The 25580-nt window shown below is 42.0% G+C and overlaps 1 protein-coding gene across 2 annotated transcripts in view; it reads left to right on the top strand.

Annotated features, from left to right (window-relative positions):
• Positions 1-22496, top strand: part of LOC142243034 (acetyl-coenzyme A synthetase, cytoplasmic-like) — a 66702-nt gene extending 44206 nt beyond the window's left edge. Inside the window, exons 14-18 of one of the 2 annotated variants that reach the window (XR_012724296.1) lie at positions 5289-5397; positions 10211-10279; positions 10991-11061; positions 12934-13008; positions 21463-21553. Coding sequence is in view for 1 of the 2 variants with exons in the window: in XM_075314536.1 (XP_075170651.1) it covers positions 5289-5397; positions 10211-10279; positions 10991-11167; positions 12934-13008; positions 21463-21590 (558 nt within the window). In the remaining variant the exon portion in view is untranslated. Of the gene's footprint in view, positions 1-5288; positions 5398-10210; positions 10280-10990; positions 11168-12933; positions 13009-21462 lie in introns of both variants that reach the window. The other variant, XM_075314536.1, reaches the window with a different exon arrangement.
• Positions 22497-25580: the final 3084 nt, after the last annotated feature.

The following is a 25580-nucleotide window of genomic DNA, read 5'->3' as shown; positions in this document are numbered from 1 at the left end:
CACATAGACGTCACGCGGCAGCCGGCCAATAGAAGCGGAGGGGCAGAGATGAGCGGGAGGTAAACATTCCGTCCACCTCCTTCCTTCCGCATAGCCGGCGGGAGCCGCGGGACGCAGGTAAGATCTGTTCATCGTTCCCGGGGTTTCACACACTGCGATGTGTGCTGCCTCGGGAACATTGAACAACCTCACGTTCAAATTTTAGCAATTGAACGACGTGCATGCGATGAACGTTTTAACGTTCAATCACAATCGCACGTAGCTGTCACACGCTACAATATAACTTACGATGCCGGATGCGCGTCACTTACGACGTGACCCCGCCGACACATCGCAAGATATATTGTAGCGTGTAAAGCCCGCTTTAGACAGGTGCTGACCATTTCACTGCTATCCTCTGTACTCCAAATTAATTCATTCTGATATCCATGCAGACAATAGACCAGGGAAAAACAGTGGTTTAGAAGCCACATAAGATATATATATATATATATATATATATATAATATATATATATATATATATATATATATATATATATATATAATGAAGGTAGCCCGATTCTAGCGCATCGGGTATTCTAGAATTTATTGTGTGGTTACTGTATGATTTTTGTTAGATATATATCTATCTATCTATAATAGATTATATATATATATATATATATATATATATATGTATATGTATGTATATGTATATGTGTGTGTGTGTATATATATATATATATATATATAATATATATATAAATAAATTGCCTGTAGTTGCCAAGTATTTGTGTAGTGAGCTGTAAATGTTCTGGGTGTTGTCTGGGTGGGGGTGGTGTGAAAGCGGTGTTTGTGTGTTGCCTTGTTTGTAGAGCGTTGTGTGTGGTGCTGTGTGTTGCGTTGTGTGTGTTGCCTTGTTTGTAGAGCGCTGTGTGTCTGCAGCGTTGTGTGTTGCGTTGTTTGTAGAGCGCTGTGTGTCTGCAGCGTTGTGTGTGGTGCTGTGTGTTGCGTTGTGTGTGTTGTGTTTCTGGAGCGCTGTGTCTGTAGCGTTGTGTGTTTGGTGCTGTGTGTTGTGTTTGTGGAGCGCTGTGTCTGCAGCGTTGTGTGTGTGGTGCTGTGTGTTGCGTTGTGTGTGTGTGTGTGTTGTGTTTCTGGAGCGCTGTGTCTGCAGCGTTGTGTGTTTGGTGCTGTGTGTGTTGCGCGGTTTGTTTGTGTGTGTGTGTGTGTGTGTGTGTTGGAGGAGTAGTCCTGGAGGTGAGGAGTATAATAGGGGGAGTAGTCCTGCGGAGAGAGGAGTATAATAGGAGGAGTAGTCCTTGGGTAGAGGAGTATAATAGGAGTAGTAGTCCTGGGGGGAGAGGAGGATAATAGGAGGAGTAGTCCTGGGGGCAGAGCAGGATAATAGGAGGAGTAGTCCTGGGGGGAGTGAAGAATAGGAGGAGTAGTCCTGGGGAGAAAGGATAGTAGGAGGAGTAGTCCTGGGGGAGAGGAGGATAATAGGAGTATTATTCCTGGGGGGTGGAGAAGAATAATAGGAGTAGTAGTCCTGGAGGGAGAGCAGTATAATAGGAGGAGTAGTCCTTGGGAGCGAGGAGTATAATAGAAGTAGTCCTGGGGTAAGAGGAGGATAATGGGAGGAGTAGTCCTGGGGGGAGAGGAGGATAATAGAAGTAGTCCTGTGGGGAGAGGAGTATAATAGGAGGAGTAGTCCTAGGGGGAGAGAAGAATAATAGGAGGAGTAGTCCTGGGGGGAGAGAAGAATAATAGGAGGAGTAGTCCTGGGGGGAGAGCAGGATAATAGGAGGAGTAGTCCTGGGGGGAGAGCAGGATAATAGGAGGAGTAGTCCTGGGGGGAGAGCAGGATAATAGGAGGAGTAGTCCTGGGGGGAGAGCAGGATAATAGGAGGAGTAGTCCTGGGGAGAAAGGAGGATAATAGGAGGAGTAGTCCTGGGGGGAGAGGAGGATAATAGGAGTAGTCATCCTGGGGGTGAGGAGTCTAATAGGAGGAGTAGTCCTGGGGGGAGAGGAGGCATAGTTACCTGATGTGTATCATTGTTATCAGCGTACGTGTGCCGGGAGTCGGGGTATGCTAGTAAGTATGGTACACATCAGGTAAGTATTCAAAGAGACAGTGCTGGGTCACTTGTTGGTCTCCTGCTGTGCAGCACGCATCAGTGTGTTACAGCGGGAGACCAACGATCTGAACGGGCAGGGAGCCGGCATACGCTGGTAACCATGCTACACAATATTACCCGATGAGCACAATGGTTACCAGCGTACCCCGCCCCCCCGCACGCACGGGAGCCCACACCAGCGTACGCCGGCAACCCCAGCAATGCGAGGGTATGTGTCGGCTGGGTTGCCGGTGTACGCTGGTGTGGGCTCCCGGGGGTACAGCACTCACCTGGGAGTCGGGGCTCCGTGTCGGTTCGGGGAATGCGTGCGGGGGGCGGGGCCAGAGCGAGCGTGCAATGCGTGAGGGGGCGGGGCATGGCCGAGGTGCCAATGCGTGCAGGGGGCCGGGGCGAGAGGCCAATCCGTGTAGGGGGCGGAGCCTGGGTGAGCGGCCAATCCGTGCGGGGGCGGAGCCGAGGCGAGGAGAGCGGCCAATGAGACGCTTGTCACGGTAACGACAGAATTTTGGAGCAAGACAGACAGAATAAGGCAATTTTATATATATAATATAATATATATTTTTTTTTAGTTTTTTTTTGTACTGGAGTGAAGACAAATCCTCCAGGTGATTTGCAAAAGTTTCATAACTTGCCATACTACACAAAATTTGTTAACAAAAATACAGGTAAAATATATCTTTGTACCGTGTTGGCCAGTAGAGATAAAAAAATTTGTTTAAAAGAACTGAAGTCCTCAGTGGTTGACACCTTTTAATGGCTAACTGAAAAGATGGTAATAATAACAAGCTTTCGAGACTACTCAGGTCTCTTCATCAGGCATGGTATAACACAAAATCTGAAGAGTCACATATTTATACACATAAGAAAAATATGTCGCTGTCCAGTTGTGCGCGTTTCTTCAGAAGTGTCTTTGTAAGAAAAATATGTCGCTGTCCAGTGTATAAATATGTGACTCTTCAGATTTTGTGTTATACCATGCCTGATGAAGAGACCTGAGTAGTCTCGAAAGCTTGTTATTATTACCATCTTCTCAGTTAGCCATTAAAAGGCATCAACCACTGAGGACTTCAGTTCTTTTAAACAAATTTTTTTAACAAAAATAAAAAGTTTCCTTTGTTAAAGAAGTTGCTATGTATATATATGTAGGAAGTAGCAATCCTAAAAGTCAATGACAACCCTTTAAAGTGCCTTGCCATGTGCAGACATGTGATTCCCCACCTCAGTGCAAGATATGAGATCTGATTTAGTTGTATAAGCGCTCCCTAACTGGGTTGATATTGATTTTTAGGCTTGCTATGTCCAATAGGTGGCACTAGAGTTCAAGTCCTCCTCCTGTCTGAATGGGAAATTTGATCAATGAGTCTACAAAAATTGGATGATGTATAGATTTATGGGAACTGTATAGGATCCATTTTTTTTAATTTAAATTTTAGTATCCATAGACTTGAATGGGCAACTTTTATCTGACATGCAGAACAATGCGTGCATGCTAGTGAAAAAAATAATTAAAAAATGCACATGTGAATAACCTTATGGAATAACAATGGTCAGTGTCCTTTTTTTTTTTTTTTTTTTTTTCTTCCCCCTTGGATAGCACTCAGACTGAAAATATGGTCATATGAATAAGCTCAAACTATGATCTGACATTGCGCTTCATGGCAAGAATTGTTTAAATCCAAAAGTCTTATCACTAAATATATTATTAACAAGTGTGCATTACAATCCCTTTAAAACATTATTTTTATTAATTAAATATTAAAATCGTCCAGGTGAAAAAACTCCAAAAAATAATAAATAAAAGGGGAGCTATTAAGGGTCAGGTGCAACCATATATTCTGAAGTTTACACAGGCAAATATAAAGATAGAAAAGCCAATCCAAAATTTATTTATACTAAAGTGACCCTAATATGTCACTATATCTGGCTCTGCCTGACAACGGAGGGTATGACGCCCTAACGTAGCTGGGCGCCCCCGTTCCTCGACGGCTGACCCTCACTCACCCTACTCGACCCTACCAAAGGATGATAGTATCTGTACCAAATACTCTCACCAACATAGTATATAATACTATGAGGACGGTAGCCTGGTATGTTAATTCTCCATAGTGGACCTCTAGAGTTTCAAGGTCTGGCTTATTTAAATCCATGATTCAATGGCGCTGGCCACTACCATACATGATGCTGGGATGTATATCTTTTATCATCACCCGTGGGCTTCCTGATGATCCGATGACGGGCGGGGAAACGCGTTGAGGCCATGTAAACAGCATCTAATTGAGGGAAGTACATCTTGTCCCCATTGTATACTGATAGACATGCTGTAGGCTGATTGTGGCAGCAGATGTCCTTGTTTTTGTACTGTACCTGTAAAATTGTGTATTGAGGTATTTATCCTCTAATTGGACTCTCTGTGGAGTATTACATTTAGTGTCCATTACTGAGATTATTAGGCACAGATACCATCCCTATATTGGTAGGGTCAACTAGGGTGAGTGAGGGACAGCCGTCGAGGAACGGGGGCGCTCAGCTAAGTTAGGGCGTCATACCCTCCGTTGCCAGGCAGGGCCAGGTAAAGTGACACATTAGGGTCACTTTAACATTACTAAATTTGGACAGACCTGGTCATTTGATCTGCCCCTGCAGATATCATAACTTATTGCTGTACCCGTTTATAGTTGTTCCCCTCCATGTGCCTATAGAATTGATAATTGAGGTACTCCTTTTATCAAAATGGAGTATTATATACTATGTTGGTGAGAGTATTTGGTACAGATACTATCATCCTTTGGTAGGGTGAGTGAGGGTCAGCCGTCGAGGAACGGGGGCGCCCAGCTACGTTAGGGCGTCATACCCTCCGTTGTCAGGCAGAGCCAGATATAGTGACATATTAGGGTCACTTTAGTATAAATAAATTTTGGATTGGCTTTTCTATCTTTATATTTGCCTGTGTAAACTTCAGAATATATGGTTGCACCTGACCCTTAATAGCTCCCCTTTTATTTATTATTTTTTGGAGTTTTTTCACCTGGACGATTTTAATATTTAATTAATAAAAATAATGTTTTAAAGGGATTGTAATGCACACTTGTTAATCAGATTTTGAACATTCCCATTGGTATACTAATTTGTTAGACACTAAATATATTAAAATAAATTTTGTCAATTTAGGTCTTCAAGCAGCCATGGCCATCTATGATGAGGACCGTGTATGGCAACCAAGAGCGCTTTGAAAATACATATTTCAGAAAGTTCCCTGGATATTATGTGGCTGGAGATGGTAAGATATTGTGTGGAAACGGATGTCTGACGAATACAACCCTGAATTCTCACTGAGTGTATTATTTCTGTGAATGATATACAAACTTCATCACTGATCTTTTTTTATTCTTCACATTGCATTATAATGATTTTTTTTTTTACTTGACATGAAAAATATAACCTTTCCAATAGCCGCAGATGTTCCTGCCCTTCTGTGATATTGAGGAATATGGCCAGATTGGCCTGTGTCTAGAAGTAATTTTAGGTGTAGATGGAAAAATTTAAAATCTGGACACTGGGTGACAACCAATATGTGTGAGATTTATATATAATATATATTCATTTACAGCTGCCACCATAGTTGTTGCCTTACCTTCCTGTTGTACTGAATAGGTAAATACACAGGTATTTAGTCGATCAGTGCTCTTAACATACCAAAACGAGCTCCTCTATATGGGTCCTAAGTGTGATGTAATATTACGCATAAGGATTTTTACATTTACTTGTTTTGTTTATGGGGTCACCCTCATGAGATTAATGGTTATTCTGGTTTAAATGGTGTCAGTCTGTTAAGGTGGCCATATAAGTTAGTCTAAAGTTGATCACGGATGATTTCAACCAAAACAATTCTTCGTTGGGTGAAATTTAATATACTATTGTTTTAGTGACTGATCATTCCCTAAAAAGAAGTCGGCCACAGAATCCACTATGGCTGCATCAGCGAAACAGCTTGTTCAGCCATCAATCTTAATGTACAGTTAGGTCCAGAAATATTTGGACAGTGACACAAGTTTTGTTATTTTAGCTGTTTAAAAAACATGTTCAGAAATACAATTATATATATAATATGGGCTGAAAGTGCACACTCCCAGCTGCAATATGAGAGTTTTCACATCCAAATCGGAGAAAGGGTTTAGGAATCATAGCTCTGTAATGCATAGCCTCCTCTTTTTCAAGGGACCAAAAGTAATTGGACAAGGGACTCTAAGGGCTGCAATTAACTCTGAAGGCGTCTCCCTCGTTAACCTGTAATCAATGAAGTAGTTAAAAGGTCTGGGGTTGATTACAGGTGTGTGGTTTTGCATTTGGAAGCTGTTGCTGTGACCAGACAACATGCGGTCTAAGGAACTCTCAATTGAGGTGAAGCAGAACATCCTGAGGCTGAAAAAAAAGAAAAAATCCATCAGCGAGATAACAGACATGCTTGGAGTAGCAAAATCAACAGTCGGGTACATTCTGAGAAAAAAGGAATTGACTGGTGAGCTTGGGAACTCAAAAAGGCCTGGGCATCCACGGATGACAACAGTGGTGGATGATCGCCGCATACTTTCTTTGGTGAAGAAGAACCCGTTCACAACATCAACTGAAGTCCAGAACACTCTCAGTGAAGTAGGTGTATCTGTCTCTAAGTCAACAGTAAAGAGAAGACTCCATGAAAGTAAATACAAAGGGTTCACATCTAGATGCAAACCATTCATCAATTCCAAAAATAGACAGGCCAGAGTTAAATTTGCTGAAAAACACCTCATGAAGCCAGCTCAGTTCTGGAAAAGTATTCTATGGACAGATGAGACCAATATCAACCTGTACCAGAATGATGGGAAGAAAAAAAGTTTGGAGAAGAAAGGGAACAACGGCACATGATCCAAGGCACACCACATCCTCTGTAAAACATGGTGGAGGCAACGTGATGGCATGGGCATGCATGGCTTTATATGGCACTGGGTCACTTGTGTTTATTGATGACATAACAGCAGACAAGAGTAGCCGGATGAATTCTGAAGTGTACCGGGATATACTTTCAGCCCAGATTCAGCCAAATGCCGCAAAGTTGATCGGACGGTGCTTCATAGTACAGATGGACAATGACCCCAAGCATACAGCCAAAGCTACCCAGGAGTTCATGAGTGCAAAAGAGTGGAACATTCTGCAATGGCCAAGTCAATCACCAGATCTTAACCCAATTGAGCATGCATTTCACTTGCTCAAATCCAGACTTAAGACGGAAAGACCCACAAACAAGCAAGACCTGAAGGCTGCGGCTGTAAAGGCCTGGCAAAGCATTAAGAAGGAGGAAACCCAGCGTTTGGTGATGTCCATGGGTTCCAGACTTAAGGCAGTGATTGCCTCCAAAGGATTCGCAACAAAATATTGAAAATAAATTTATTTTTTTTTTTGGGTTTGGTTTATTTGTCCAATTACTTTTGACCTCCTAAAATGTGGAGTGTTTGTAAAGAAATGTGTACAATTCCTACAATTTCTATCAGATATTTTTGTTCAAACCTTCAAATTAAACGTTACAATCTGCACTTGAATTCTGTTGTAGAGGTTTCATTTCAAATCCAATGTGGTGGCATGCAGAGCCTAACTCGCGAAAATTGTGTCACTGTCCAAATATTTCTGGACCGAACTGTATTTTGCCTCTTTTAGTATTATCAGCCCAGAGCTCAGTATTATTGATTTATCCCATGAGCACACTGGAAGGGCTGAAATCGTACATCACAGTACAGTTGGCGGTAATCCACTCTACTCAGCCGTGGTCAATGGCTGCTCTGTCAGAGAGGGAGTATTCCATCTTGCTTGCCGCTATTCGTGGCTCTCTTGATTAGCCGGTTTGGCACAACTTCAAATGTCTGTTATGTCTCAATAATGAGATTGTACTAGTCAGGCTAAATATAAGAGCTGGAGATGCCGGTAGGTAACAGGCAGTACTCCCACTCCAGTAGAGGCCACAGACCACTATTGTAGCCGATGGAATAGGACGCCGGAATAGTCACACTAATTCCAATCTGCTTTATTTTTCGCTTAAGACTAGGTTCACACACTGCGTTTTTTTGACGCTGCGTTTTTTGAGGCAAAAACCGCACAATCGCACCCGCGTCAAATAATGCGGCAAAAAACGCATGCGTTTTTTCCGCGATTTGGTGTTTTTTGTTGCGTTTTTGCTCACTGCGTCTTTATGCGTTTTTTGTATCAGTGAACAATGCCATTAAAGATTGTTGCAAAAAAAAAAAGTCTGATTTAATTTCTTTTTTCAATATGTTCTTCATTCTCCACTAGTGTATGCAGGAGAGCAGACAGCAGCTGCAGAACTACAAGGCTCAGTATCCTCCATCAAGGACTGTATGCAGGAGTTTTTTGCCCCCCCCAAAAATGACGTGGGCTTCGCCATATTTTTGTATGCTAGCCAGGTACAGCAGGCAGTTACGGGCTGCCCCCAACCCCCAGCTGCCTATTTGTACCCGGCTGGGAACCAAAAATATAGGGAAGCTTTTTTTTTTTTCTTTATTTTTTTATTTCATGACAGAATTAAAAAAAAAAATGACGTGGGCTTCGCCCAATTTTTGAGTCTAGCCAGGTACAACTAGGCAGCTGGGGTTTGAAATCCACAGTGCAGGGTGCCCATGTTTTCTGGGCACCCCTGCTGCGAATTTCAGTCCGCAGCCACCCCAGAAAATGGCGCTTTCATAGAAGCGCCATCTTCTGGCACTGTATACAACTCTTCCAGCTGCCCTGGTGATGGGTGGCTCGCTGGGTAATAATGGGGTTAGGGCTAGCTGTATATTATCAGCTGGCCCTAAGCCCGAAATTCATGGTGTCGCGCCAATATTAGGCATGGCCACCATGAATTTCTAGTAAAGATAAAAAAAAAACACAGAAAAATATTTTTATTAGAAATAAAATAAAACACAACACAATTAGTGACTCAATCTTTATTGAAATAAAGAACCCCCCCCCCCCCCTCCGCAGTAATCCTGAGTCAAGGGTCCCGCGCCGTCCAATCTGGATCCAATATCATCTGAGCGGTTTGCTGGAAGGCAAAGCGATCAGATGTGTCAGGTTCCAGGATGTGAATCACATCACACATCAGCTGATTGTATAAACGGCTTTTATACAATCAGCTGAAGCATCAGTACAAAAAAAAAAAAATACTCACTTATGTGCTAATTACCGGCAGCTCCTGGAGCGGAGTTTGATCCCGTCCAATCGCTGCAGGACTCGATGGTAATCAGCTGATGAAGTCACCGCGAGACTTACGATCAGCTGATGCGTCAGGTGATCATCGCCAGGTCCTGCAGATATCAGAGGTGTCCCGGCCGTCTGCACACAGCCGGCGCGGAGGAACCGGGAGAGGAGCTGGGAGCGGTCATGGCACCAGGAGTCTACTGACAGGTGAGTATGACATATATTTTTTTTTTTTTCTACTGTTCACTTTTGTTTTCACAGCTGCCTCCACCTCCCACCCAGACATGGCGCCGCACGGGAGCTGACATGCACAGGACTGGAGATGGACGCAGCGGTGACGGTACCGGTCAGGCTTCTGTATTTACTGACAGAAGGAATCCTCTTCCTGTACATGTCACTTTACTGCCCACCCCTTGCGTTTTATAGCTGTGTTTTTAGTAATAAAAACGCACTAAAACGCAGCTATATTTGCAATTTGCTGTTTTCATTGCGTTTTTGAACATCTCATTGAACTCAATGGGTGGAAAACGCAGTGAAAACCGCAAAAATAATTGACATGCTGCGTTTTTGTGGGCACCCCAAAAACGCAGCTAAAAAAACCCTCTGCGTGCAGACAGCAAAAATGAAGGCAGCAAAGTCATGCAGTTTTCTGAGCAAAAACACACCCGAAAAACACGTGAAAAACGCACTGTGTGAACTTACCCTTATAGTGCCCTATAGCTATAGTGCAGAGAGCTGTGTAGGATAGGTAGATGTAAATACAGATATACCTGAACAGGGAGCAATGGGCATTTCCGTTTTAGTGATCTTGTCAGTATTTCAGGTGCCATAGTTATCTGCTAACCTCATACCTTCTCACCTGATAGGATGCAAAAGAGATAAGGACGGATACATCTGGATTACCGGTCGCATTGATGACATGCTGAATGTTTCAGGTTAGTGAAATAAATAGTTGGTGACAAGCTCAGTTTATTCTATATTTAATGTTCCTCGCTATCCAATATGGACTTTTGTACTTAATCTTTTATTGCTTTTGCAGTGTTTTTAGAACAATAGAATTTTATTTTTTTCCCCTTAAACTTATGGCTTTATGGAATATAATATTCCCCTGCTGGATATCCGTTAATTTCTATTTATGGGAGTTCACCTCCACACTTTAAAGTCTAATGGGGCATTCCTGACTACCGTACAGACCCTAGGCACCTCTATAACAGCTTTATTATTGCTTTATGCGTATATTGTACTTTTATTGCATCCTGCTTTAAAAGGACTCTGTCATATTGTTGATGCTGCTGTGTAAGGTAATAAAAGGCAGCCCATAACTTTAAAGGGGACCTAGCAGCAGGTTTTTGCTATGTAGTTTGAGAGCAGTATGAGGTAAGGACAGAAACCCTGATTCCAGCAATGTTTCCCTTACTCGGCTGCTTGGTGTAGTTTTGATGGAATCCCGGTTTTCTCTGCTGTAGATGTAGAAGTGCTCAGAATGCTGAACTACTGTGTATAACCCTATCTACGCCGCTGACTGGCAGCTTTCTGACAATGTTTCACTTCTTACCAGGCATACTTTGTCCTGTGAATTTCCAGTAGTGGCTATGTCTGCATTGTAGCATTTATACTGTGTAGTCAACATGTATATTTCTCTGTAGGTCATCTGCTAAGCACAGCCGAGGTGGAGTCTGCCCTGGCGGAGCACCCTGCAGTAGCAGAGGCAGCGGTGGTAAGTCGCCCCCACACTGTAAAAGGAGAATGTCTTTACTGCTTCGTGATCTTAAAAGATGGGAAGAAATTTACTGAACTGATTGCAGAAGAACTTAAAAGACAAGGTAATATATTCACTGAACTATTCTTATTTGTTGTTCTGCACTTTCCTCACTATTCTCACTTTAATTCCTCCACAACCAAGGATGTACCTATACGTCCTTGGTCGTGTTTGTCCTTTTATTGCAAACTCATGCGTCGACCCCGCATCATTCCCCGCGCATGTCGGCTGATCGGATCCCTGCAGCTACCAGGCACGGATGGATCTTCAATCCAAATGCACCTGCAGTATTTAGTTACATGGCGCTATCAGACCCTGACAGCACAATCTAACACGTGCCGAGGGAGTGCGCGCCATTCCCTGGCGTCCTTTTGGGTGACTATGTGTTGTCATTAAATCCGGATGTCGGCTGATTACCCTTCGCTGTCATGATTCACTTCCTGTGCATGCTGGCTGAGAACAGACATTCACACATCAGCATTTCTGCTGTTTAGAGGGATGCTGAAACATTGCTCTGAACAGCAGAAGTGATCTGACAGTGCAGGCTTCCATACCCTAAGGGGACTAATAAAGTCAATAAACAAATGTATTTAAAAAAACCCCTAAAAGTTCAAACACCCCCTTTTTTGCCCCATTGAAAATAACACAATAAAAAAATACACGGTTGGTATCGCCGCATTCTGAAATGGTCGATTTATCCAAATATAAAATCATTTAATCTGATCGGCAAATGGCGTAGCAAGAAAAAAAATCAAAACTCCAGTATTACGTTGTTTTGGTCCCCACAACATTGCATTAAAATGCAATAACAGGCGATCAAAAAATTGTATCTACCCAAAATATTATCATTTTAAAAACATCAGCGCAAGACATAAATAAGCCATCACTGAGCCCCACGTCCTGAAAAACGAAAACGCTACGGGTTGCGGAAAATGGCAGCAAAAAACACAATTTTTCTTTTGACAAATTTCAGATTTATTTATTTATTTTCACCACTTGGATAAGTAAAACTATACATGTTTGGTATCTGTGAACTTGTACTGACCTGAAGAATCGTAATTCCAGATCAGTTTTACCATATAGTGAACACCGTAAATAAAAAGTAAAAAAAACAATCGTTCAATTGCAGTTTTGTTTTTGTTTTGTTTTTTTGTTTTTTGCAATTTCACTGCACTGGGAATTTTTTTCTGTTTTTTCCAGTACATTTATGTGGCAGAATGAATGATGACATTCAAAAGTACAACTTGTTCTACAAAAAATAAGCACTCGTATGGCTATGTTGAAGGGAAAAATAAAAAAAGTTAAGGCTCTTTGGGAGATGGGGAGGAAAAAAGAAAAATGGAAAATCGCCCGGGCGTGAAGGGGTTAATATAGTTGGTATATTAACATTTTCGGGGTAGTTTAGCTGCAAGTTTAATCACATGTTCTGTAAAGCAGGTAGCGGAATGGGCAGTCAGTAAAAGGAGAGGCTTTTGGTGTCTCCCGCTTTCCTGCTGCTGATGATATATACATGTCCAGTCTTGAAGGTGAAACTTCTCCTTGAAATTGGAGCCCTCTTTAGGGAAATGCAGTACTAACTTTACAAATTTCTACCTTCTCACGTCTAAATCAATACAGAATCTGTATATTGTAATCTACTTTGTGATAATGTTTGCCACTGAGAATTCTACAGCATGCACCGAAAAAGTTAGAGCGTTTTTTTTATTTTTTATTAGTTGTCCTTTTATTTTCCTATGCAATTTTATATTTTTATTTCTTGTTGCCAAATTTCTAAAGGTATTTTGTGTTATGCATGTAAATAAAGAATTTATTTCATGTCACCATTTGCAGTTCGGGAGAAAATTGGGCCGATAGCAACTCCTGATTTCATACAGAATGCTCCAGGATTGCCAAAGACGAGATCAGGTAAAGCCTTGACTAATTCTGGTTGATGCAACCTACAATTCTGCAGAAATGGGCGCAGTCATAGTAATTTCCTACACATTACTTTTGATCCTCACCGAACAACAAAGTATCAATGATCAGTTTAGTTAATCATTAGTGACAAGGAACAATTCCAGTAGAACGTTGGATGCAATACTTTATCTATTATCGGTGCAGGCAGACATGTAAAGGTCACTTGCGTTTTCCAGTAAATGTCTATTGCTTTTCAGGTGTCACAACTCACTTCCTACAATTTTTTTGGTTGATGTTCTCACCATAAAACATAATGTTTTGGTTTTTTTTGTTTATTTTTTAAGCTTTAATTTCTTAAAGGGAACCAGATTTGTCCCCTATAAGCTGTGGAAACCACGAGTAAGCCCTCTTATACAGAATTCTAGAAATACTGTATATAAGAGCCCAGGCTGCTCTGTATAACATAAAAACCTCTTTTATTATACTTACCTGTGGGGTGGTCCTGTCCACTGGGCGTCGCTGGTCTCAGTCCAGCGCCTCCTCTCTCCTGTGCAGTCGCCATCCTCCTTCCCAGCTCTGTGTGGATGACGTGTTCTACGTCGTCCATATAGAGGCCGCCATTGCGCTCCTGCGCACGCACACTTTGATCTGCCCTGTCAAGGGCAGAGAGAAGTGCACTATCGCAGGAGCGCAATGGAGACTTGTGTGGATGACGTAGGACACGTCATCCACACAGAGCTGGGAAGTAGGACTGCAACTGCACAGGAGAGAGGCTTCGCTGGATCGAGTCCAGCAATGCCCATCGGGCCCGACCACCTCACAGGTGAGTATAATGAACGATATTTTTTTATGTTCTACAGGTCGCCCTGGACACTTTATACGCAGCATTCTAGAATGCTGTATAGAAGTTGAAAACAGAAGTTTACATACACTATCTAAAAAGACATATATGCTTGTTTTTCTCACTACCTGACATGTAGTAAGAATAAACCTTTCCCATTTTTAGGTCAATTAGGATTACCAAAATTATTTATATTAGCCAAATGCCAGAATAATGAGAGAGAATGTTTTAAGGCATTTTTATTACTTTCTGTAAAGTCAAAAGTTTACATACACGAAGAGTACTATAACAATATGGGATAGCTCATATGATGTCATGTCTTTGGAAGCTTCTGATAGGTTTATTATCAACATCTGAGTTAATTAGAGACACATCTGTGGATGTATTTTAATGCACACCTGAAGCACACTGCTTCTTTGTGTCAAAAGAAATCGGACAAAATCTCAGGACTTGCACACGTCTGGCTCCTCCTTGGGTGCAATTTCCAGATACCTGAAGGTGCCTTGTTCATCTGTACAAACATCTATACCCAAGTACAAACAAGGTGAGAATATCCAGCCATCAAGTAGACTGGTTCTGTGTACCAGAGTGGAACGTGCTTTGGTCAGACATGTGCATATCAACCCAAGAACAAAAGCAAAAGACCTTATAAAGATGCTGGTGGAAGCTGGTAAGATTGTGTCATTATCCATAGTGAAATGAGTACTGTATCAACATGGGCTGAAAGGCCTCTCTGTCGGGAAGAAGCCATTACTCCAAAAGAAACCTAAAAAAGCAAGATTAATGTTTGCAAATGCACACCTTTAATTTTTTTGAGACATCCTGTGGTGTGAGAAAAGTAATAAAAGCCATAATGACCATTGTTACAGTTAGAGGAAAAAGCTTTGAAGCCTAAGAACACCACCCCAGCTGTGAAACACGGGAGTGTCAGCATCATGTTGTGTGGTTGTTTTACTGCTGGAGGGCCTGGTGCACTTCACAAAATAGATGGCATCATGAGGAAAGAAGATTATGTGGCAATACTGAAGCAACATCTCAAGACGTCTGCCAGGAACTTAAAGCTTGGGCGGCAATGGGTCTTCCAAATGGACAATGACCTGAAGCATACTGCTAAACTGGTCACAAAGTGGCTTAAGGATAACAAAGTCAATGTTTTGGAGTGGCCATCATAATGCCCTGATCTCAATCCTATTGAAAATTTATGGGCGCAACATCGTAGGGGTTGGGGCAAAGAAGGAGCGTATGATAATAGTGGTGATATAGTGAGAGAGGGATCGGTATGGAAATATCCGGGTTGCCAGTTGAATGTGAGACAAAGACGGATAAATGGGGCACAATATCCCACGTTGGCTATGATATTTCGGGTATGGGACAAAGGTAAGTTTCTTTTGAAGATAAATGGGCCTACGGAGTTCTGGCCACTGTAGCGGAACCCGGATTTGCCAGAAATTAAAAAATTAGTGGGGTTCAGAGGATGGGAAGATAAAGGGATCCATTTAGTGTCACAAGTACTACAAAATAATATTCTTAAGAGTTTTGAGCAATTGAGAACGGAGTTTCACCTTCCGCATGTCTTCTTTTATCAGTATTTACAGCTGAGGCACGCACTGGAAAGACAGGGGAGGACAAATCCTGTGACAGTGACACATAATCAGACATTACATATGCTGCTGCACGGTGGCTCAGTGGTTAGCACTGCAGTCTTGCAGCGCTGGGGTCCTGGGTTCAAATCCCACCAAGGACACTATCTGCAAGGAGTATGTATGTTCTCCCTGTGTTTGGGTGGGTTTCCTCCGTGTACTCCGGTTTCCTCCCACACTCCAAAGACATACAGATAGGGACTCTAGATTGTGAGCCCCAATGGGGACAGTGTTGCTAATGTATGTAAAGCGCTGTGGAATTAATAGTGCTATATAAATGAATAAAATTATTATTATTATTACATCTGAGTCCTCTAAAGGCCTTATTTCTGAACTATACAAAAGATTACTACCTGCCCATCTGGAGACATACTCACTGTCTGTTAAAAGTAAATGGGAACGGGACGTTGGTCCCCTGACGGAAGACCAGTGGTCCGACATTCTAGAACAGTTCCCTAAACTGGCGGTCTCTGAGTGCCAAAGGCTTTCTCAAATATATCTCATCCACAGGGTATATAAAACTCCCAGCCTATTATTCAGGATGGGACTTAGACCAAATGCACAATGTGTTAGGTGTGGACAGGATGATGCCCATTTGATGCATGTTATGTGGGAGTGTGGACACATTGGTGATTTCTGGAAACAAACCCTGGGACTCATAGACCAAATAAATCATATCACAATACAGCCGTCACCTCGTTTGTTTGTTGAGTCTGTTGGAGGGAGGAGTAGACCCGGACACTCCAACAGCCCTGGGAATAGCCCGTATCCTGTATCAAGCAAGGAAGATACTGACATACCATTGGTTAGATCCTCCATCACCGTTATCAGAGCTTAAAAATAAATTAAATAACGTCATTAGATTGGAAAGGGGAGTTTATTTAAAGAGAAAAACACTGAGAAAGTTTTACAAAATCTGGCAGCCATGGATGGAGTCGCCGGGTCTCCCCTCTGGGGCACTAGTGCAGGATGCAATGTTGGACCAGTTACTGTTGTGCTTGCAGTGAATGGAACGTTTGGGGAGTAAAAGTTAAAACTAGTGTTTTACGTGGCGGAATGGACTTTGAGCGGCGCTGTGGGAGGGGCCGGAAGGATGTGATTGATGATTAAACGGGGAGAGAGAGGAAACCGGGTATGGAAATATGATGCGGAGCGACACGGCTGATGGAGGAGGCTTTTCTATTAGACTGAGGTATTATTGCATAATTTAAACTTTTGTTTATCTGTGGAGCCAGGTTTTTTGTAGGCTCAATTTATATAACTGATCTAAGAATCCTTTTTTTATATATATATATATATATATATATATATATATATATATATATATATATATATATATATATATATATATATATATATATATTATAATATGTGTGTGTATATGTGTATATATGTATATATATATATATATATATATATATATATATGTATATATATATATATATATATATATATATATATATATATATATATATATATATATATATATATATATATATAATAATATGTGTGTGTGTGTATATGTATGTATATATATATATATATATTATAATATGTGTGTGTGTGTATATGTATATATATATATATATATATATATATATATATATATATATATATATATATATATATATATATATATATATATATATATATATATATATATATATATATATATATATATATATATAATATTATACAGGGGAAGAACCTGATTTATAGACAACATATGTTTATTCAATGTACGCTTTTACTAGTTATACAAGGTGCAATATATTTTCTCTGTATTGATTCTTAGTTGTTTAATAAAAAAGATCTGATTTAAAAAAAAAAAAAAAATTATGGGCAAAGCTGGAAAGGCAGGTGCGAGCAAGGCGACCTACAAACATGGCTCAGTTACACCAGTTCTGACAGGAGGAATGTGCCCAAATTCCTACCAACTATTGTGAGAAGGTTGTGGAAGGATATGAAAAAAATGGTTTGACCAAGTCATACAGTTTAAGGCCTCTTTCACACGTCTGTACCTCCGGTAAGTGTTTGGCCAGTTTTCTCACGTACCGGAGACACGGGCACACGTAGACCCATTTAAATCAATGGGTCTGCGTTCACGTGCGTATTCTGCCATGGACCGTGTGCTTGTGTGCTCCACACGTAGACATGTCCGTTTTTCTCCGGCATCACGGGTGTCACACGGAACACAAACTGACCACACGGATGTGTTCCATGTGACACGCACCGGAGAAAACACGTGTCTGCGAGAAAAAAAAAAAAAAAACTTTACTCACCTTCTCCAGCCCTGCTATCTCTGCCGCTGCTGTCACTTGCTTCCGACCACCGCTCATTCTGCTCATTGCATATTCATTTCACTGCGGCCGGAAGCAGCAGAAGCGGGGAGTCGGCAGAATCAGAGACCGAAGATCAGCACCACGGACAGCGATGCCAGGGACAGGAGAGTAGAAAGGTCCCGTTCTCCGTGTGTTTAAAACGGATAACACACGGAGAACACACGTATGCCATACACACGGCACACCGAGGGCAATACACACCTTTGACACGTCCGTGAGGCCTAAGGGCAATGGTACCAAATACTAATGAAATGTTTGTAAACTTTTGACTTTGCAGAAAGTAATAAAAATGCCTTAGGCCCTGTGCGCACTAGGCGTTTTTACTGCGGAAATTTCTTGAGAAATGCTTGTGATCTTTCTGCAGACATTTCCCAGCAAAACCTATGGGGAAAAAAAAATAGCTGTGCGCACACTGCGTTTTTTTTTCCTCAAGAAAATTCTTTCTGAAGATTTTCTTGAGAAAATTTCTTGAGAAAATGTGCATGTCACTTCTTTTCCGCAGGTACCTGCGGTATACCCCCGGTATTTCACTCCATTCACTGTAATGTAATCGCGAAATACCGGGGGTATACCGCAGGTAGCAAATGATGTGAAGTATACCCCCGGTATAGCCGCGATTTACCTGCGGTAATGTTCATCGCTGCCTGCGGTTTTGCAGGGAGTGATGTCATTATGACAGAAGAGGAAGCGGAGCAGAGTAAACACAGACGTCACACTCCCTGGACACCGCACAGAAGCACTTCCGTGTGACCTCCAGGTGCCCGTGCAGTCTGTGTCCCGCTCCAGCCCTGCGGCTGCCCGCCCTGCAGTGTCAGTGTCTGCCCGCAGTATCAGCAGCTTGTCACCCTGCAGCGCAGGCAGACACTGACACACAGCAGTGCGTGCAGCCGCGGGGGATGACGGGCGCTGCTGTCAGGAGGTGAGATGAGATCATTACCTGCTGTCAGATCTCCTGCCTCCTGACCTCACCGCTGTCACTGCCGTCTATGCCCGAGACTGTCACTGATGGGGACGTCACGGGCTCTCGCAATACTGCTGAGAACGCGGCGGGCATAGAAGGCAGTGACAGCGCTGATGGCAGGACTGCAGGAGATCATCACAGCAGGTAATGATCTCATCTAACCTCCTGATGGCAGCGCACCGTCATCCCCTGCAGTGACCTGGCCTGACCTATTGATGTTAGCTCAGGTCACTGCATTACTCTCCCAGCCAATGGGGAACCTTCTGTTCTTCATTGACTGGGACAGTGACTATGGTATGGATCATCGTGGGACCCCCCCCCTTATTGGATTACACCGGACCTGGATTTGATTGTTCTTGTCAATAAATTGGTGAAAGAGGGAATCTGGGGAGTGTTTTTTCAAATAAAACTTTTTTTGTTGTCTAATTTTTTTATTTCTTAGTGACTGGGTTGGTGATGTCGGGTATCTGATGGACGCGTGACATCATGAACCCCAGGGCTTGATGCCTGGTGACATTACACATCTGGCATCAACCCCATATATTACCCCGTTTGCCACCGCACCAGGGCAACGGGATGAGTTGGGGCGAAGCGCCAGGAGTGGCATGTCTAATGGATGCGCCACTTCTGGGGCGGCTGAAGCCTGCTATTTTTAGGCTGGGAAGTGTCTAATAACAGTGGACCTCCCTAGTCTGAATATCAGACCCCAGCTGTCCGCTTTACCTTGGCTGGTGATCCAATTTGGGGGGGACCCCACGGTTTTTGTTTTAAATTATTTAATGTAAAATAACAGCATGGTGTGCCCTCTGTTTTGGATTACCAGCCAAGGTGAAGCTTCCAGCTGAGGTCTGCAGGCTGCAGCAGTCTGCTTTACCCTAGCTGGCTACAAAAGATGGGGGGACCTCACGTCATTTTGGTTTTTTTTTAATTATTTATTTTTTGGCTAAATACAAGGCTAGGCACCCTTTAGTGCCACATGAAAGTCACTAAAGGGTGCCAGCTTAGAATATGCAGGGGGGTGGGACATTTTATAGGTCTTTCTCATCTATCCCTCTATCCATTATCTGTCTATCTATCGATTATCTATTATCTATATTATTTATTGCAGTTCAGCATAAAAAAAAGTAGGGACCAACCTGCGGGAAAAACCGCGGCAAAAACGCATGCGTTTTTTTACCGCAGTTGCGGTAATCTTCAACTCCCAGACGTTTCTCAAGAAATTTTCTTGAGAAAAATCACTTTTCTAGTGCGCACATAGCCTTTAACATTCTTTCTCATTATTCTGGCATTTGGCAAAGATAAATAATTTTGGTTTCTAATTGATTTAAAATGGGAAAGGTTTATTCTCATTTCATGTCAGATAGTGAGAAAAACATGCAGATGTGTCTTTTTAGATAGTGTATGTAAACTTCTGGTTTCAACTGTAAGGGCTCACTGGTGGTGCCCGCAGCTTATAAGGGACAAACCTGGTGACTGGTTCCCTTTTTTAAATATTTTTTCTTGGAATTAATGAGGTGTAAGGAGAGTAGTCAGGAAGGAGGCTTTATCATGAAGCAAAAATATATTTTTAATTAGTGACTTGCATCTAATTTTCCTGATTATACTTCCATGATTTTGTCACATCTTTTTGGCTGTTGTGTATTATCTGTTGCTTGTTTAACCCATCATATTCCACAGTGCAGTACAGAGATGGTCTCAGATCAGTAGCCACTGGACAATTCTCTTCTATGGTGCATATCAAATATTGCAGACTCTGTCTAATTCAAGCTGTGTGAGGACAAAAAAAGCAGACACTTACTAATTGTATATACACTCTTAAAGGGAATCTGTCACTAGATTTTTGCTACCACATATGAGATAAAAAATAACAACAAAAAGAGGAAAATATCCTCCAAAAATGTATTACTTACAGCAAGATGAGCTGCAGTGTGTACATCGCCCAGGACAAAAGCTAATACTCTACCAGGATACAGCTAAACTCCCAGTAAAGTGGAGGCATCACAGGTGCAGGAGGAGCAAATCACACACTTCCATGGAATGGAGGTGGCGATTGCTGGATGATAAAACTGCACACTAGTGGCTTGCATAGAGCGCTGTTCACACATGCAGATAACAGTCACAAACCCGCAGCCTATTAGGTGACGCCCATACTATTAGATCAGGTGGGCTGCCAAGCCGTACCCCACCTGTGTATCATGCACGGACAGACACTCTCCACTGTTTGTGACTGTGTTATCTGCATGTGTGAACTGCGCTCTATGCAAGCAATCAGTGTGCAGTTTTATCATCTAGCAATCGCCCCCCTCCATTCCATGCAGGGGGGTGTGTGGGATTTGCTCCTCCTGCACCTGTGATGCTTCCACTTTAGTGGGGATTTAGCTGTATCCTGGTAGTACTAGTTTTTGGCCTGGGTGATCTACCACATATGAGAGCAGCATGTTGTAGTGGCAGAGAGCCTGATTCCAGTAATTTATCACTTACTTTACTGGCATCTGCAGTTGAGATTAAAAACTCATTTATTACACTAAGCAGCCCAGTAAGTGACACATCACTGGAATCCGTGTCTCTATATCATTCTGCTCTCAGATTAGGTAATAAAATGTAGTGACAGATTCCCTTTAAATCCACAAACCACTGAAAATGTTATGCAGCCATAAATACTATGATTTGTTCTTGTAGGTAAAATAATGCGGAGAGTACTGCGACAGATCGCTCGCAATGAGAAGGATTTGGGGGACATATCGACTCTTGCTGATCCAAGTATAGTTGAAGTCTTGTTCAGCCAGCGATGTGAAGCAGCCGCCTGAGGGATCTCCAGCACAGACCTGTGTACGACAATCTTTCACACTGATGTTTTTTTATGGACTTTAAATCACTTTATAGTTTATATATTTAACATATTTCTGGAAATATCAAGATTCATTCATGAAGAAGAATCCAGATTTGGGTCATAATATCAGTAGGAGTGGCCCATTGCCTGGGATCGCATCCCGGCTTCATTTATGATACACTGTCCGGATTAGGCAAATGAGTTTTAGGAGTCTTCTAATAATCCAACAACCTGATTCATACACTTGTGATGTAATCCTACTGTGATTTGTAAAGACCTTTTTTCTTCTTTTGATTTGGAGCGATTTTTTTTTTATTCCAGCCCTTGAATTCTGATTATAGGTTGTAATAAATATATTGTAAATTTTTGTACATGAAATGAATGTGAATGTAAAATAATGTGAATAGCCAACTATGCTTACCATGTTGCTCTGCATAAGTCATGTCTTATGTATACCTGCAGACAAAATCCATCGTGCCATCAGGTCAGTTTAGGTCATAACGTGCCCAATGTGTATCCAACATTATAATATATGATATCCGAGGATAGGGGAAAATCTACAGAATTATTGTAATGTCAGTTGTATAGGATTTTGTTCTACATTCTTGATGATCTGGATAGAATTAGTTAATTAGTGAAATTGCTAATCTTAAAGGGATTGTATAAGATCGGAATAAGAAGTCTGATTTCTTTTTTTTTTTTTCTCCTCAGAAATGGCTCAATTCTTGTCCATAGGTGGTATTTAGCTTTATAGCCCAATTACTTGAAATGACCTGAGCTACATTACTAGACACCGCCCATAGATAAGAAAAGGTCTGTTTCTGGAAAGAAATCTGATCGCTGATCACCAATGTTCAGATTTTTTTTTATTTTTTTTTTTTTTTTTTTTTTTAGCAACATTAGATTATTTTATTTACTGTCTATCTTAGTTCTTTTCTATTTGTGTGACCCATAAAGAATATCGGTGGAAATGGATCAGACTTTAAGGCCAGTGCCAGTTCTTTCAGAGTGCGACTGTGCTGTAGTTGCATTTAGTTTTGCAGAATGTGTGCCTGAATCCATGGCTTATGTCGTTTTGTGTAAAACCCCCTTATCTAACGATATGTCTTCGGGGTCACGGATTTCGTGACGCACATCCGGCGTCGTTAGCGACGTCGTTGCGTGTAACAACTACGAGCGAGTGTTAACGTTCAAAAATACTCACCTAATCGTTGATTGACACATCGTTCATTTTCAAAATATCGTTGGTCGTTGTGGACGTAGGTTGTTCGTCGTTCCTGAGGCAGCACACATCGCTACGTGTGACACCCCGGGAACGACTAACAGCTTACCTGCGTCCTCCGGCAACAAGGTGGGCGTGTCGTTAATATGGCTGCTCTCCGCGCCTCCGCTTCTATTGGTCGGCTGCTGTGTGACATTGCTGTTACGGCACACGAACCTCCCCGTTAACGAAGAGGTTGTTCGCCGTCCACAGCGACGTCGCTAGGAAGGTAAGTACGTGTGACAGTGTTAGCAATATTGTGCGCCACGGGCAGTGATTTGCCCATGACGCACAAACGACGGGGCGGGTGCTTTCACGAGCGACATCGCTAGCGATGTCGCTGCGTGTAAAGCCCCCTTAAGGGTTGGACTCCACACTGTCATTGCACAAATATCTCGAGGTATCCCATTCATCTGAGTAGGATTTGCAGAAATCCATGCAAAAACTGCAGAAATGCCCCCATTCACATTTATGGGAGGAACTTCTCAGTAAAATGTGTCACAAAAATGTATCTTTATGGCTCAAAGCTATAGGTAAAGTTATCTATTCACCTACAAAAAAATCTAGAAAGCAAGAAGAACCTAGACCAAATAGGGAAGGCTTGTCCCCTTCTTAACTTGTTTTCCCCAGACAACCCCTTTTTCACCTATATGCGGGATAGGTGATAACTTATGAATCGATGGCACTCCAATCATTGGGACCCACACTGATCGGCAAAATGGAGCACGTCTATCCTCTTTAGAATGGACCGGCAGTGTGTGTGCTCATTCCCTTGTGGGTCTGCCGAACAGGGCTCTCAACTACTTCCAGCAGTCCCATAATGACTGAATGGAGCTGTGGTCAGGCATTCAACCTGCCGCAACACTCTTCAATGGGGATAAAAATGACCCATCTGGAATAAAAATGATCCATTTTGTCGACTTTTGGTGCATGTCCCCAGCGTTTGGACCCCCGCCTGTAAGTAGATGAACCTGCAGGTAAGACATAAAGGCGTTGTGTAGTTAAAACAAGTTAACAGTGATTTCTCTTGATCCCTATATACACATGCATGCTCCGTTTAGTTGAGCATGCATTACTTCTCTATGGGGAGAGTAGAGCCAACTCTTGTGGTCACTTATCTCCAGTCAAAGAATCGTGAAGCCCCCATACTCATTAGATGGTCGTTTTCAGCAGTTGACTTTCCTGTGATGGGTATGGTGGTCTGTAGTAACTGTTGAATATTTGGCTGGTTGACTAAGTAACAGAACTTTATTATTTCTGTTTTATAAGGTTTTGGTGGAAATGAGAAATGTTACAATACTGACAAATCCTATAAAGAATCTTGCTAATTCGAGTCTCGTTATTAATCCGATGACATGTAAGGTAGAAGGAAGGATATGAATAATTGTACATAATGATTTCTTACACGATGACCTTCTTGCCTGTCCATGACTCAGATCATGTCACTGTACTGATGATTCATTCTTAAATTATTTGATTGGTTTTCTCTTTGTATGTTTTGTATTTACTATTGAACTTCTGTATGTAGCATATATGAAATGACATGTAAATTACAAGGCCTGCAATATAAGAAAGGGACTTTTTATCCGTTATTGAAATTTTTATGCCTTTTTATGATTTTATTGTAATACGCTGTATACAAATGTGTTCCTGGGAAATAAATACTGTGTAAATAAAAATACTGCAGCATCAATTCTTCTATTTATCCTAGATCTGGTTAGACGGGCGGTCAACAAATTTTTGTGCACAAAACAAACGCTATGCTGTCCTCTGTGCACAGAATATTGTTTACACATGTTATACTGATGACTAATTTTAAAGAGGTTTCATCACAGAAAGTAACTTTTCACAAAGTACAGGGACTGGAGTAAAGTTATTTTCTCTGATGAATAGTGATGCGCGGACGCAGACTGTAAAAGTCGGTATCCACGCGGTTTCAAAGATGCCCGGGTGCTGGACCAAGGCCCGGGATTTCGGGTGTTTGATCTGGATTCGGCACTCAAGAAATTTAAAAAAAAAAAAAAAAAAAAAAAAAAAAAAAGTGAAAATAAGAATGAAGCAAGCGCTTCATATTTACCAAGGCTCCATCGCGGCTGTACAATGCACCTGCGTGGCTGTACCCTGTTCCTTCAGCTTCTGCTTCACTTCCTGGGCCGCTCATCCCATCATTGCTCATCCATATGCACTGCTTTCCCCGCCCACCGGTTGGCCTGGTATCTGTGATTGGTTGCAGTCAGATGTGCCCCCAGCCTGTGTGACAGTGTCTGCCTGCAACCAATCACAGGTGCTCTCTATGGGTCATTATCATGGTATAAAAATAAATAAAACAATTGCCATAGAGTCACCCTATATTATGATACCGAGTACAGATAAAACCCACAGCTACAGGCTGCAGCCCCCAGCCCTTCGCTCATTTTGGCTGTGTATCAAAATAAGAGGAACCACATACAGTTTGCTTTTTTTTTTTTTTTTTTTTTTTTTTCGTTCATTATTTAAATAAATGATTAAAAAAACTGGCATGCGGTCCCCCCCCAATTTTGATACCCAGCCATGATAAAGCCCGACAGCTGGGGGCTGGTATTCTATGACTTGGGAGGCCTATGGTTATTAGGACCCCCAGCTTAAAAATAGCAATCTGCAGCCGTCCAGGATTGCCGCGTCCATTAGATGCGACAAGCATGGCGCTTTACCCGGCTATTCCCGATT

The sequence above is a fragment of the Anomaloglossus baeobatrachus genome, chromosome 6, assembly GCF_048569485.1.
Source record: "Anomaloglossus baeobatrachus isolate aAnoBae1 chromosome 6, aAnoBae1.hap1, whole genome shotgun sequence".
Taxonomy (NCBI): Eukaryota; Metazoa; Chordata; class Amphibia; order Anura; family Aromobatidae; genus Anomaloglossus; species Anomaloglossus baeobatrachus.
The sequence above is the reverse complement of the archived record's forward strand: the minus strand, read 5'-3'. Positions and strand labels throughout refer to the sequence as shown.